This window comes from Scardinius erythrophthalmus (assembly GCF_964197995.2).
Source record: "Scardinius erythrophthalmus genome assembly, chromosome: 4".
Lineage (NCBI taxonomy): Eukaryota > Metazoa > Chordata > Actinopteri > Cypriniformes > Leuciscidae > Scardinius > Scardinius erythrophthalmus.
In genome coordinates, this window is record NC_138224.1 from 39,951,495 (window position 1) to 39,968,292 (window position 16,798).

General features: G+C 40.2%; 1 protein-coding gene across 1 annotated transcript in view; it reads left to right on the forward strand.

The window, feature by feature from the left end:
• The window catches only part of LOC308689304 (NLR family CARD domain-containing protein 3-like), a gene marked incomplete at both ends in the record, with an annotated part of 57,117 nt that overhangs the window by 11,542 nt on the left and 28,777 nt on the right, over positions 1–16,798 (forward strand). Inside the window, one exon of the mRNA XM_081362957.1 lies at positions 4,403–4,576. Within this exon, the coding sequence (XP_081219083.1) occupies positions 4,403–4,576 (174 nt within the window). The remainder of the gene's footprint in view (positions 1–4,402; positions 4,577–16,798) is intronic.

The following is a 16,798-nucleotide window of genomic DNA, read 5'->3' on the forward strand; positions in this document are numbered from 1 at the left end:
GCAGTCTAAACAGAGATGCCCAGACTTCCCTCTCCCTAGACACTTTCTCCAGCTCTTCCGGGTGACACCGAGGCGTTCCCAGGCCAGCCGGGAGACATAGTCTCTCCTGCGTGTCCTAGGTCTTCCCCAGGGTCTCCTCCCAGTGGGACGCGCCCAGAACACCTTCCCGGGAAGGCATCCAGGAGGCATCCGGAACAGATGCCTGAGCCACCTCAGCTGACCCCTCTCGATGTGGAGGAGCAGCGGCTCTACTCTGTGCTCCTCCCGAGTGACCGAGCTTCTCACCCTATCTCTAAGGGATCGCCCAGCCACCCTGCGGAGAAAGCTCATTTCGGCCGCCTGTGTCCGGGATCTTGTCCTTTCGGTCATGACCCAAACCTCATGACCATAGGTGAGAATAGGAACGTAGATTGACCGGCAAATCGCGAGCTTCGCCTTGCAGCTCAGCTCTTTCTTCACCGCGACAGACCGGTACATCGACCACATTACTGCAGAAGCTGCACTGATCCGTCTGTCAATCTCCCGTTCCATCCTTCCCTCACTCGTGAACAAGACCCCAAGATACTTGAACTCCTCCACTTGAGGCAGGAACTCTCCACCAACCTGAAGTGGGCAAGCCACCTTTTTCCGACTGAGGACCATGGCCTCGGATTTGGAGGTGCTGATTCTCATCCCAGCCGCTTCACACTCGGCTGCAAACCGTCCCAGTGCATGCTGAAGGCCAACAGGACAACAACATCCGCAAAAAGCAGAGACGAAATCGTGTTGTCACTAAACCTGACACCCTCCGGCCCCTGGCTGCGCCTAGAAATTCTGTCCATAAAAATTATGAACAGAACCGGCGACAAAGGACAGCCCTGGCATAATCCAACATGCACCGGGAAGAAGTCTGACTTACTGCCGGCAATGCGAACCAAGCTCCTGCTTCGTTCGTACAGGGACCGGACAGCCCTTAGCAAAGGACCCCGGACCCCATACTCCCGGAGCACCCTCCACAGGCCACCGCGAGGGACACAGTCGAATACCTTCTCCAAATCCACAAAGCACATGTGGACTGGTTGGGCAAACTCCCATGAACCCTCCAGCACCCTGTAGAGGGTATAGAGCTGGTCCAGTGTTCCACGGCCTGGACGAAAACCACACTGTTCCTCCTGAATCCAAGGTTCTACTATCGGCCGTATTCTCCTCTCCAGTACCCTGGCATAGACTTTCCCAGGGAGGCTGAGAAGTGTGATCCCCCTGTAATTGGAACACACCCTCCGGTCCCCCTTCTTAAAAAGAGGGACCACCACCCTGGTCTGCCATCCCAGAGGCACTGTCCCCGACCGCCACGTGATGCTGCAGAGGCGTGTCAGCCAAGACAGCCCCACAACATCCAGAGACTTGAGGTACTCAGGGCGGATCTCATCCACCCCCGTGCCCTGCCACCGAGGAGTTTCTTGACTACCTCGGTGACTTCAGCCCGAGTGATGGACGAGTCCACCTCTGAGCCCTCAGCCTCTGCTTCCTCAATGGAAGACGTGACGGCGGGATGGAGGAGATCCTCAAAGTATTCCTTCCACCATCCAACGACATCCCCAGTTGAGGCCAACAGCTCCCCACCTCTACTGTAGACAGCGTTGGTAGGACACTGCTTCCCTCTCCTGAGGCGCCGGACAGTTTGCCAGAATCTCTTTGAGGCCAGCCGATAGTCCTTCTCCATGGCCTCACCGAACTCCTCCCAGGCCCGAGTCTTTGCCTCCACAACCACCCGGGCTGCAGTTCGCTTGGCCTGCCGGTACCCGTCAGCTGCCTCAGGAGTCCCGCAAGCCAACCAGGCCCGATAGGACTCCTTCTTCAGCTTGACGGCATCCCTTACTTCCGGTGTAAGGCCCGTGAAATTGGTCCAATGGAGGTTTTCCAATAACACAGGGAAGGTCTCACGTGCTCTGTCCTCACTCATGCGAAGTATTGGTTGGTTAAATGCAATATATATTAATCACATATTTACTCGTTTATTTCATCTGACTCCATAAATGAAAAGGTTTTAATGATATCTGTGGATCATTAATCATGAGTGAATGTTTGACTATTCCGTTTAACTCTTCAATGGAAATAATATCAAAGTCAGTTAGAATAATCAAATGTAACAATTTATTATGTCAGGTAAATGTATCATGCCAATTTCATAATCAATTCAAAGATAATCGATACAAAACATCAAATTCTCCGGAATAAAGAAAAGATGCAAACCCAACTTTAAGAAATACATGAGGCTGAGAGATCTCGGTCTCTCAGCCTCACGGGCCATCTGAAGTACAGAAAAAGGCCCCGATCTCCCTGCTGTACTCCATTAAATAGCCAGACCTCTTTCACATGTAAACATGTGCTAACAATAGTAAATTTGCATTCTGAGGTACACTGTAGCACCTATTGGGGGGTGTGACCATTTGCTTGAGAGATCAACCCCTCCTTGTATGCTAGTTATCCATAAACCTTCAAAAACCTTATTGCCTTGTGTTTTACTTATTCTGAGATGAGAGAATTGTACCAGTCGCACTGTGACATTTTAAACGATACCAAACATGAATATACTCTGTGATAATCATTCCCATTAAACCATACATTTTCTTGGGTGAAATCAGGTTATCACCTGAGCATGAGAGAGAGGGGGTGAAGGGGAGAGGGAAGGAGATGTAGATTAGATGACTCGGGGGTGAGACTTTCGTCTCGATGGTGCATGAGAGCCAGTTCAAATGCTAATCTCCAGAGAGGTCCTTTTGTTCTCTCAGGGCCTGGTCACCCCCAAAACAGACTGTCTGGAATTTCCTAATTTATCAATTCTTACACCGGTGTCCACCACCGGGTTCGGGGATTGCCCCCTCGACAGGCACCGGAGACCTTACGGCCACAGCTCCGAGTGGCCGCTTCGACAATGGAGGTGGAGAACATGGTCCACTCTGACTCAATATCTCCAGCCTCCCTCGGGATCCGGTCAAAGCTCCGCCGGAGGTGGGAGTTAAAGATCTCTCTGACAGGAGACTCGGCCAAACGTTCCCAGCAGACCCTCACAGTACGATTGGGTCTGCCGAGTCTGTCCAGCTTCCTCCCCCGCCATCGGATCCAACTTACCACCAGGTGGTGATCAGTTGACAGCTCCTCCCCTCTCTTTACCCGAGTGTCCAAGACATACGGCCGCAGGTCAGATGAAACGACCACATAGTCGATCATTGACCTACGGCCTAGGGTGTCCTGGTGCCACATGCACTGATGGACACCCTTGAACATGGTGTTAGTTATGGACAAACTATAACTAGCACAGAAGTCCAATAACTGAACAAAGCTCGGGTTCAGATCAGGGGGGCCGTTCCTCCCAATCACACCCCTCCAGGTGTCACTGTCGTTGCCCACGTGGGCATTGAGGTCACCCAGTAGAACGTCGGAGTCCCCAGTTAGAGCACTTTCCAGCACCCTTCCCAGAGACCCCAAGAAGGCCGGGTACTCTGCACTGCCGTTTAGCCCGTAGGCACACACGACAGTGAGAGACCTATCCCCGACCCGTAAGCCCACGGAAACGACCCTCTCGTTCACCGGGGTGAACTCCAACACATGGCGGCTGAGCTGGCGGGCTATAAGCAAACCCACACCAGCCCACCGCCTCTCACCATGGGCAACTCCAGAGTGGTGAAGAGTCCATCCTCTCTCGAGGAGTGTGGTTCCAGAGCCCAAGCCATGCGTAGAGGTGATCCCGACTATCTCTAGTCGGAACCTCTCAACCTCACGCACAATCTCAGGCTCCTTTCCCGCCAGCGAGGTGATGTTCCCTAGAGCTAGCTTCCGTGTCCAGGGATCAGGTTGTCGAGGCTGCCTTCGACTGCCGCCCGATCCTCTCAGCACCGGCCCCTTACAGTCCCTCCTGCAGGTGGTGAGCCCACAGGAAGGCGGCCCCACGTCGCTCCTTCTGGCTGAGCCTGGCCGGACCCCGTGGGGGGAGGCACGGCCACCAGGCGCTCGCATACGAGCCCCAACCCTGGGCCTGGCTCCAGGGTGGGGCCCCGGCTGCGCCTTATCGGGGCGACATCACGGTCCTCGATTTAATTTTTCTCATAAAGGGCTTTTGAACCGCTCTTAGTCTGACCCGTCGCCTAGGACCTGTTTGCCTTGGGAGACCCTACCAGGGGCATATAGCCCCTGACAACATAGCTCCTAGGGTCATTCAGGTACTCAAACCCCTCCACCACGTTAAGGTGGCAGTTCAAGGAGGGGGTTCACTATACAAAAATATAGTATATAGATTAATTAAAATATTTATTATAGTAAACTGTTTACGAAGATTTATATAATTTTAAGCATTGTCAGACATATTAAGTCATTGACATTTAATGGGTGTTTTAATTACTAAATCCTTGATTGTTTTGTTCAGATTGGCAGGATGTAGATTGACAGGCCAGAGCTGTGGAAGTGTGTCTTCAGCTCTACAATCTTCAAACCCCCATCTGAGAGAGCTGGACCTGAGTAACAATAACCTGCAGGATTTAGGAGTGAATCTACTCTCTTTTGGACTAAAGAGTCCACACTGTCAGCTGAACATACTAAGGTTTGACTTTCACATGTACTCATTCACTGTAAACATCTGTAGTGATCACATTTTGATTCACATTTTGAGATAATCAGCTTCAACTGTTCCAAATCTTCGGATTACCGAGGGTATTTTTTCATCTAGTGTCACTTTAAAACTAAAACAAACACTTCTCAAATTAATTTCTGTTGGATGCTTACGTTTTTATTGTAAAACAAAACAAAAATACTGAATACAAATGTTTGTGTGTGTGTGTGTGTGTGTGCTCTAAGACAATTTCATAATACAGGAAAAAAAAATCAGTTTTTTTTTATAAAAATTTATCCAGATTGGTTGGTCAAATCAGATTTAACTCTTAATGCAACACACAATAAGTGTGTTCGACATCAGCTGCGGCTGGATGTAACCGATCGGCGAGAATTGCCGCATGCAGTCGGGAGGAGCTGAAAACGGAGATGTGAAGTCGGACACTTTTTGATTCCCGTAGTGACGCTCACGCTGTGTTTCCATACTTTAACACAGCTGAAGTCAAGTCAAGTCACATTAATATATATAGCACTTTTTTACAATACAGATTGTTTCAAAGCAGCTTTACAGAGATAACAGGAAAATAATGCAACAAAGTTTGTTTCCAGAAGAAAATAGCGTCACAGTCCAGCTTAAGTAAGTTCAGTGATGTTTCATTTTTGCAATAAACTAGAAACGAAAATTTGATTTTTGTAATTTATTACTGAAAATCACAACTCACACAACAATAGTGAACAGTTTTTGTTATGCTATTTATGCTAGTTATGCTAAATAATGCTATTTATGAAGTTATTCTCTCTCTCTCTCTCATAAGCCCCTTTTACACAGTGTGATGATCCCGGCAAATTGCCAGAACGCCCTCTGTTTGAACGCAAACACGACCCGGGAATGATGCTGGCATCGATGCCAGGTTGGGGATCTAGTAACTTTGTGTTTAGTCCCGGAACACGTGCTGTGTGAACAAAAGCCGTAATAATGCCATGTCGTAGTGATGACGCTGAAGCCAGGATCGTTCGCCAGCTGTGAAACGGTAGCCTACGTAATGCGCAAGTTTATGATCGAATTAGAGAAAAAAATGCACAAGCGTGGTTTCTCAAGAGAGAAATCGCAGCTCATAAGCAAACTTAAGATGCTGCTGAGACATTACAAGTCATATCGATATCACGTGTCTTTACGGGATTTGTACGGGTTGTCTGTGAACGCACTCTCTGATTCTGGAAAATCACTGGCAGTGTGAATGAACCAAAATCAAACAAGCTCAGGTCAAATCCCGAGTCACTTTATCTGTGTATTTTCCGGAATCTCTGTGTGAAAGGGGCTATAGATCTCTGTGCGCTCTGTAATACTCCGCTCCGTTCGCTCTCTGTCTGTTCCACTCGACGCTGTTTGTACATAGCTGTCCCTTACTATGGTACCACCCCTTTCAAGGCTACAGAGTCTTTTGATTAGCTAAAATACATCATGGTGGTAACCTTCCTCTGATTGGGTAAGAAAAATATTCCTCCCAGCGGCAATTTTTCCTATTGGTCGTTGCGCGTGGAATCTGCCTAACAACATCGATTTCATTGGCCTTTATACGCAGTTGTATTACACAACAAAGAAGTGTGTATATATATACAAACTGGATACCACTGTTTTCAGCGGAATCTGAGGAAGACGTCAAAAAAGACAAATCTCTATCATTAATAGTTTTTAAGATAATTACACATTTGTAAAAGTATACCATTTTGGGCGGTACCGCCCAATCCGTCCCCGGAGGGTTAATACTTTATGTACTGCTCAATACAGCGTCTGTTTGTAAAAGAATAAAGTTCAACATAAGCCTATACTATTTAAAACCCAATGATACTTTTTTTTAATACCCAGGGGGCAAAGGGGGTTTAGCAGACATGGGCTGCTGTAAAAGGTTGTCATATAAAAATGAAATCTATGATGTCTGAGGATCACAACCTGGGTGGCCAACCCGGTCAACAAGCTGCTGGAAACTTGTAATTAGGGTCAAAACAATGTTACCTCAAATTCGGCTTTAACCCCCTGAGGTCGGCTATCGCGCCGGCGCGATAGGCTCGTTTTTTTTCGTATGAGTGCAAAAAAAAAATAAAAAAAAAATATTAATTTTTATCTTATATGCTTGTGTTATACATCAATCGATCCTGTTTAATGTGTTGTTTTTTTTTTTGTATGCTCATAATAAAAACAAAGTGTTGTGCTTTTCGCCAAATAAAGAAAAATAAACATGATGCGAGTTCTGCCTACTCTCCGTCAGTGAAGTCAATTCTGAAACGCGTCCGAAAATGAACTGTAACTCAGCGAATACTCAGTCAAACAGGCATACAGTCACACAGGCATGAAGCTTGAATTCTCTTCTTTTAAATGAAGTAATTTTTATAAAAAACAAATATTCACAGTTTATGTAATATGTATGCAAAGAGAGAGATGTCAGTCTTTCTCATCTCAGCTAATTAAGTTTTAATGTGCTCCGCCCACGGAGAGCGCACGCTATTCAAACGCAAATGTGAGGCGATCCAAACAAACCTGTGAAACGCCCACATCAGCTGGATAACACACACCGCGAGTTCACTTTCAGACTTATGTACTTTACGATGCTGTGAGGAATAATACTATCTTGATAATAATCCTGCAAAAATTTACCTCAGAAGTTCTGGAAGTATCATTTCGAGGAGCAAACGGATCCCGCTGAGGAATAGGTCAGTTCTGTTTCTTTGTTCTAATCGGAATGAATGAACGCAAAGATGCGTGCTGTTGTGGAGCTACTACAGCTGGCAAAAATACTGTTTAAATATGAATCGCGTTTCTGTGTATGAATGAATGAACGAACGCACAGATGCGCGCTGTTGTGGAGCTACTACAGCTGGCAAAAATACTGTTTTAATATGAATCGCGTTTCTGTGTATGAATGAATGAACGAACGAACGCACAGATGCGTGCTGTTGTGGAGCTACTACAGCTGGCAAAAATACTGTTTAAATATTAATCGCGTTTCTATGAATGAATGAACGCACAGATGCGCGCTGTTGTGGAGCTACTACAGCTGGCAAAAATACTGTTTTAATATGAATCGCGAATACAAAGAAAGATTACACTGGAAATATTGTTACAATTTTAAATGTTGTTGTAATTGTATAACCTTAAAAAAAAAATATATATATATATATATTAGTGCTGTCAATCGATTAAAAACTTTAACTAGATTAATCACACATTTTTTCTGTGATTAATCGCAATTAATCGCAATAAAAAAAGAAATGTTTTTGTACGTTTTTAATATATTTTATAATGTAATAATTTCACAGTTAATCAAATTAATGTAGAAACAACATAAAAACAGTATATTTTAAATACTTGTTTAATGGCATCTTTTTATGAATGAAGGCCAGTATTACTGATATTAATACAGCTACTGATTTTTTTTTTCTCACATTTATTAGGCTTCAAAAATATAACAGTTTTTAATTTAAGTGAACTTAAAACAATGCTAACATAAACCCATAATAAATGTCATATTTACTCGTGCCCTTCCTTAGCAACGTGTTGACTAACAGTGTTTGTTTCCATTACTGATTAACATTCCTCTGCTATTATTTTGGTGAGAGGACACTCACTAATATTAATATAATATGTTTTTACTAGTGCTGTGTTAGGAAATATACAGAAATTTAATAAAGTTATCAAAGTTATATGCAGTCTGCACTGCATAAACTATAAATTAAATAGTTAATCCTTATTAAAGCTACAAAAGTTATTTAGACAAGAGCAGTGAGTCATTTTCTCTGTTCCCTTTGTTCTTTAACTTTACTGACAGGAAGCTTTATTGGCTGCTGTCCCTTTAAGAGCAGACAGACACGCGGATCTCACCGTTTATACTGTCTATGGATCTCACACGCGCCTCATTCTCTCACAACTCTTTGTTCATTTTAGACTTTATATAAATCATTTAAGTCTGCTCTTATGAGTATAATCGACAAAACTGACATTTTGGGATTGTTATTGTTATTGTTAGTTCAAGCGCGAAAGAGAACTGGATTCTGGCGCCCTGTCTATGCATTGTGTGTGTGTGTGTGTGTGTGTGTGTGTCACATAAGGACATTCACAGACAGCGCATTCTCTTTTGTCTTGCCGCGCTTGAAATGTTTAAAAGCATTTAAATGAATAAGAGCGTGATCATATAATGTAAGCTAGCCAACGGATGGCAGAAAAGACGGATGCTGCGTTAATTGCGTTAAATATTTTAACACGTTAAACCAGACAAAAATTATTCGCATGCGTTAACGCGTTAACGTTGACAGCACTAATATATATATATATATATATATATATATATATATATATATATATAAGGATAGATGTAAACAAAATCTTAAAAGGTCATTATAAGCCTTCTCTTTAAATAATTTTATTATGCTTTATTAGTGACACATTTGGGAAGAGAATATATTCCAAATCTGAAAATACAGTATGAGAACAATTAACTGCACAATTACTAGAAATGTTTACCTTGGATATTGTACAATTTGCAAGCAAAATTTGTGGAAAAAAACAACAAACCAGTTATATATTGTCCTTGCATTCTTGTGGCTCAGTCACACACCTGAATGAAAGGCTCATTACGTATGCAGCCTCATTATGCGGGACCCATTGACTCCGCAGGTGTGAATCACGCCCACCCGCATATGGCCTTTCCAAACAAAAAGTGTTTTACAAGATTTAAATCAATGTATTGTGTTATGTGAATGATTAGGCAGGATGATTTTCACATAATTTTGAAGAAAAAATTCTAGGCAACGTCATCCATTAGTCAAAAGTCTTATTTACATATATTTAGAATGTGTTTTATGGCCTTATTTCAGAAACTTTAGTTTTTTGTTTTTGAAAAAACCATGCATAAACATTATTCTATCAAAAATACAAACATGTACTTGCAAGTTGTTCACATATTATGGTAGCCCTGTTTGTGCTAAATAGAGTGAATTTACACCTTTGCCATTAATATGTTTATAAGCAACTGAAAAAAGCACAAATGTCAGGGCATGTCAGAACATCTCAAGGACCCCAAAAACCCCTCAGACCCCAGAGGGTTAACTTCCAGAATCACCCAAACATGCTAAAACGGTTTAATTATATTCATGAATCGTGAGCCATATCTCCCTGATACTTTATGATAGAAACAAACTGAGCACACCTTTAGAAAGAGTGGAAGATAAGCTTTCATCTGATACCTTGATTGTACATGTAATTAGAATGTAAGAGTTAACAATGCCTCTTAATTCATAGGTAGGCAAAAAAAGAAAAAAATATTGAACATTCCATTTGTAATCGGTAGCATTATTTTCCCTTTGTTGTTGTTACAATAAACAAATTACCATGTAAATTTAACTTTTACTGGATGAAATCTTTTTTTTTTTTTTTACTAACCAGACAGTCCTCATGGCCCATAACTCATTTAGAGGGAATTCAATGTCAAGCCTATAATAGCCTGTCAATTCAAACAAGGCCCAAGAAAGACCATTAACTGATGTTAATTGTATACTGCTCTGTTTCTGTATGTACAGTATATCGTTTGCATATTATGCAATATCTATTATTTGTATTGCAATGTCTATTTCTAATATTCTTTCACAAGTGGGATAGCTTTATTTATTCTATTGAAAAAAAAAAGGGATTTGAGGATTTTGGGTTAGGCTGGTTATTGTTCAATCCTGGTGTTTGGAGTGTGAGACAAAGGTACTGACAACTACAGTGCCCTCCACAATTATTGAACCCCCTGGTAAATATGATCAAAATTGGCTGTAAAAAATAAATCTGCATCGATTATCCTTGTGATCTTTCATTCAAAAAATGTGCAAAATTCTAACCTTTCATTGAAGTAAAAGAATTGAAAGTGGGGGGAAAATCACATTATGAAATAAATGTTTTTCTCCAAAACACGTTGGCCACAATTATTGAAACCCTTTTATTAAATACTTTTTGCAATCTCCTTTTGCCAAGATAACAGCTCTGAGTCTTCTCCTATAATGCCTGATGAGTTTGGAGAATAACTGACAAGAGATCAGAGACCATTCCTCCACACAGAATCTCTCCAGATCCTTCAGATTCCCAGATCCATGTTGGTGCTTCTCCTCTTCAGTTCAGCCCACTCATCAGGTCAGGGACTGGGACGGTCATGGCAGAAGCTTCATTTTGTGCTCCACAACAAATTTTTGTTTTGATTTTGATGTTTGTTTTGGATCGTTGTCCTGATGGAAGATCCAACCACGGCCCATTATAAGATTTCTAGCAGAAGGCGTCAGGTTTTGATTTTTTATCTGTTGATATTTGATAGAATCCACAATGCCATGTATCTGAACAAGAAGTCCAGGACCTCCAGCAGAAAAATATGCCCACAACATTAAAGATCCAATGGTATATTAAATTGTACACATGGGGTACTTTTTATCCTTGTGTTCACCAAACCCATCTAGTGTGTTTGCTGCCAAAAAGCTCTGTTTTAGTCTCATCTGACCACAGAACCCTGTGTTGTTTGAAGATCCAGTCGTGTCTGACAATTAAATTTGCTGGAATTTGTTTTTGGATGAGCGAGGAGTTTTTTTTTTTAAACCCTCCCAAACAACATGTGGGGATGTAGGGGTTGTTTGATAATTTTTTTTTTAGGCTTTCTGACCCTAAGACTCAACTAATCTCTGCAATTCTCCATCTGTGATCCTTGGAGAGTCTTTGGCCACTCAAACTTTCATACTCGCCGTGCATTAAGACAGTATAGACACACGTCCTTTTCCTGGCAGATTCATAACATCTTTAGTTGGTTATAACTTCTTAATTATTGCCCTGATGGTCAAAATGGGGATTTTCAATTCTTTAGCTATTGTCTTACAGCCACTTTCTAGTTTGTGATGCTCAACAATCTTTTGCTACGCATCAGAACTGTATTCTGTGGTTTTACTCATTGTGATGGATGATTAAGGGGATTTGGCCTTTGTGTTTCCTCATATTTAAACTCCTGTGAAACACTAAGTCATAGCTGGACAGTTTCATGTTCCTAGTCACCCTGGTGTACTAAAAAAGGTAAATATTAATGGGAATATACTTCAGAGATATTTTACTCGTAAAAAATTCTAGGGGTTTCAATAATTGTGGCCAACATGTTTTGGAGAAAAACATTTATTTCATAATGTGATTTCCCCCCACTTTCAATTCTTTTACTTCAATGAAAGGTTAGAATTTTGCACATTTTTTGAATGAAAGATCACAAGGATAATCGATGCAGATTTATTTTTTACAGCCAATTTTGATCATATTTACCAGGGGGTTCAATAATTGTGGAGGGCACTGTAAATGCTGAAAGACTAAAACACACAGGAGTCATGTGTGGAGTAGGTTTAAACGTATTTACTGATTAAAACTGTTACATTAAGTAGCAATTTGTACCAAAAAAAAGTGCATCTGTCCATCATAAAAGTGCATCTGTCCATCATAAAAGTGCATCTGTCCATCATAAAAGTGCGTCTATCCATCATAAAAGTGCATGTGTCCATCATAAAAGTGCAACTATCCATCATAAAAGTGCGTCTATCCATCATAAAAGTGCGTCTATCCATCATAAAAGTGCATGTGTCCATCATAAAAGTGCATCTATCCATCAACGATTATTAAAAACATTCGATTTGCGTTATAAAGTAAGTTTGGAGCACAAACATGAATTTAATCTCATAAATTGTCGTGTATTGATGGGGTGCTAAGCTAACATGCTAGCTATCTCTAGGTGCACCTGCCACCTAGCAGTTATTCTTTTATGATTTTTTTCTAAATAGGAATGCTTACTGAAATGCATTTAAGAAGGGCATTTATTCAAGAAGGGCATTTGATACAGAAGGGCATTTGATACAGTTTCAAATGTGAAGTGAGAACTTTGTGTGAATAGTGTGTGAATAGCCAGTCGTTAGTAATTATAATGCAGACAAAATAAATGCATATTTAGAGCCATAACCAGGCTGGAGAGGTGTGAATGTGTTCAGGGTAGACTGAGACTGAATGGGGCTCGTTTGCACCACAAAACAATAGAGGCAATAGACTGAATGCTGGATGCTTAGAAGATGACTAAACATCAGTTGCATTTTAGAGTCTAATCAAAATAAAGCCATATGACATGATCTTGAAAAACATTTAACTAAATACAGAGTTTTAGACTTATCATCTTCAGATTTTAAATATAACATGGTCAGACATGTGGCTTTAGCTGCAGTGCATTTCTAGATTGATACTAGTGTTGCACGGTGCACCGATACTTCTAAAGTATCGCGATTCTCGGAAATTAAAAACGTCACGATTCCTAAATTTATTAGTATCGATACTTCTAAGAATGACCACGTTCCAGATTTGTAAGGCTGGCGACACACTGGATGCGTGGCGTGTCCGTTATTTCGGCTCCCATGTTAACAGGTTAGAGCTAGCACACTGCCTGCGTGACAAGTGCCCGAGCCTCGCGGAAAACGCGTGCATGCTAGAAATAGAGCCGACGCCTATTTTTCACGCGACACGCAAGCGTGTTGGAAGCGTTTCCAGGCAAAATAGAATAGGAAAAGATGTTTCTATGTCATTTTGACACGAATACATATTAATAAATGACATTTTGATGTTTGAAAGTCTCTAGGTTTTGACATAAATGCAGATATAAATGTAATTTAAAAAAAATATGATCGATTTTCAAATATTGCACCTGTCAATACAGAACGAAAAATATGCGTTTCAAAGAAAATATGCGTTTCTTCGTTGCCGTCAACACTGCCGACGTTGTCTTTGCTGCTATATATTTATGTTTAACATGAAGTATAGACCTTCCACAACTCTCTCCCCATATGTCTAATATATATATATATATATATATAAGATATTATTTATATTTTGATATTTAATCTTCTGAGTTCAGAAACATTGTTTAATATAATCGCTTCAGAATCAAGATAAAGTTATTACCGATAACTCTTGTTTCTTATGATAACTGAGATAATGCTGCTAAATTTATTTAAAAAAATTTACCTTGAATGTCATTGCTCTAATTTATTTTTTATATTTTGATATTTCATATTTTGTTCAAATGTTTAATATATCTGCTGTTCATATGTTAATTTATTAGTGTGTTATATGATTAAAATGTTGTCCCGGTTTTAAAATAAAGCACAGCAATGATATTTGAGAGTGTTTCTCCCTTTTCAGGAAAAGTATCAAAAAAGTATTGAAATCGCAATTCTTGACATGGTATCGGTATCGAAACAATAATTTTGGTATCGTGACAACTAGGGCTGTAATCTCCCAGTCGATTAGTCGATTATTTGGTCGATACGTTATGGCTCGACCAAAATTCTGATTGGTCGATTTTTTTCATTTCATTAGTTTTGCCACGTTCATGTCATCAGTTTTGCCACGTTCATTTCATCAGGTGGAAAGCACTAATTGCTAATGGTGGTGTTTTCAGAGCACCCCTGTTTCACTGGTAACAGTCTGTCTTCAGAACACCCCCCTTGTTTTCACGTCTTTTGGATTAGCCCAACCCACTGGAGAAGAGAGACAGATTGAATAAAGTAGGCTACTAAAAGGTATGCTGAATATTATTACTTGATCTGGTTTGTTTAACCCTCTGGGGTCTGAGGGGTTTTCTGGGTCCTGGAGGTGTTCTGACATGCTCTGACATTTGTGCTTATTTCTGTTACTTGTGACATTTTCATGGCTAAAGTCTGATTACACTGTATTCAGCACAAACTCTTCTACAATAATATATCAGCAGCAAGTATAGAAAAGTTTGTAGTTTTGAGATAATAACAATTTATGTGTGGTTTGTGAAAAAAAAAAAAAAGTCACTGAAATAAGCTCATGAAACCCATACTGATTATTTCTTCATAAGACTTTTGAAAATTGTTTGGCGTAGCCTAGAATATTTGCTTCAAAACTATGTGAAAATCATCCTGACTGCTCATTCAGAGAAGACAATATATTGATTTAAAATTTGTAAGACGTGTTTTGTGTGATAAAGCTTTATGCAAGAGGCGTGGACATCTCATTAATATGTAAACTTTTCACACCTGAGAAAGACAAAGACACTCCCTAATGGCCCTATTTTAGGAGCTATCAGGCCCTATCATTCTGAGCAACCTTGCACAAAGAATGAGGAGATTTAAAAAATAATGACTTTTTGATTGTTTGGATTTATTTACAACACAACATAATCCAAAGATACACAAATGACAAAAAAACACATTATTTAACACACTGAACTAAAGACAGAGACTTGAACTGTCACACACCGTTGTGCCATTCCTGAAACATAGTACATACCTTTCATTTCCATGGTGTTTGATTTTTCACTTTAGCATGTTCATGTATGGAGACTTATGTGAATGTTGAAGTCAGCAGGACTCATCAGTGACATCTTGTTCCTCTAAAAACAACAACAACAACAAAACAGCTGTGAACATGCTGATATCAAGAGAAACTATGCTGCACAATTTGGGGAATACATTTTAGATTTTTCAGGTTAAAATAGCTTTTTAAAATGTACAGAATACACACACACATACACACACACACACATATATATATACTAGCCTACTTTTACCATGCTGTGTCTTATTATAGAATATAAAAACATCCTTGTGTCGAACATGTATACAAGCACTGAAAGGTTGCCTACCATTCTAGTTCACATTTCATGTTTCTGTCTATATATACACGTGTACATATGACATTAGGCTTAGTTCATGTTTTTACTCCAAACTCATTTCATAACATACATTTTAATCTGGCACCACCAGTTTTTATCTTACCTTAAAAATCGTCTCATCTTCAAATCACGTTCTTCTAATTCTTCTGAGATAAATCCAAAGTAAACAGCACAGCACAAACTGTCTTCCAAACTCGATGAAAAGCAGAGGAGTAAGTTACCAAAGTTTCTGATTCTTTGTTTTGAGGTGATGAGGGCGTTTACAGGTCTGCGTTTCTTCGCATGAATCATTTGCATGTCAATCGCTCGTGCGCGCGTGGGCGTGTTCAAATGAAATTTAATGAGGACGCGTTTGAGAAACTGTACATGCCGCTGCTTTCGTACGGATTACTTAAAAATAGAGTATTTGTTTTTTATATAATTTACATACTTTAAAAATAGAGATTCCAAGCGTTGTATAGACATGCATTTCAAGTCTGTGTGACAAACATTCGCTGAGTTACAGGTCATTTTCTGTCGCGTTTCAGAATGAGTTTCACATTGAGAGAGACGGCAGAACGCGCATCATGTTTATTTTCTATGTTTTACGAAAAACACAACATTTTGTTTTTATTATGAGTGTACACAAATAAAAGAAGACATTTAACAGTATTGAATGATGTACAACACAAGTATTTAAAATCAAAATCAACAGAGTATTTTGCACTGATATGAAAAAAAAGAGCAGATCACGCCGGCGTGATTGCCGACCTCAGGGGGTTAATAAATATAATTATTTTATTAAAGTGGACGTGCCTTTTGTGTTTAAGAGTAAAAGCTTTAAGTTAATAGTCTATTCGTGTCTCAGCCGTGAAGTTGAGCTCCTATGTTCAGCCTCACTCGAGCTGCACAGAGCGGCTGAAATTATAGTGTCTGTCAGTTATTATAATACATATGACAAAAACAATTGTCTAAATTATGTTGCATATTCCTCAAAAGTTCTTGTGATATCACTAGTTGACATAGTTGATATTGATATTGCACAGGTGCACGTGACGCAATGCCGTCAGAGCCGACAGACTCGTGTCAGACTAATTTCAGTGCAAAATAATTAGGTCAAAAACGATTTAATATACTGCAAATAGCCTACTAGTTTTTTATGTTTATTTATAATTCATTTAGGCGGACAACAAGGCTACCAGTGCGCAGCTAATTAATTTAACGTTTTTTTTCCCTAACGTCAAGTCAAGTATATTTGCATAGCGCTTTTCACAATACAGATTGTATCAAAGCAGCTTCACAGTATTAAATTAAAATAATACAACAAGGTTTGTTTCTAGTGGAATTTATTGATTGATAAAATTAAAATTAAATATCCCCAAAAATCCCCAACTGAGCAAGCCAAAGGCAACAGTCATTTTTAGACGATGTTTAAATGACGTTTAACGTCATTTTTAGTCGATTTTTAGTAGAAAATTTCTGGACTTCAGTCGACCAAGATTTTC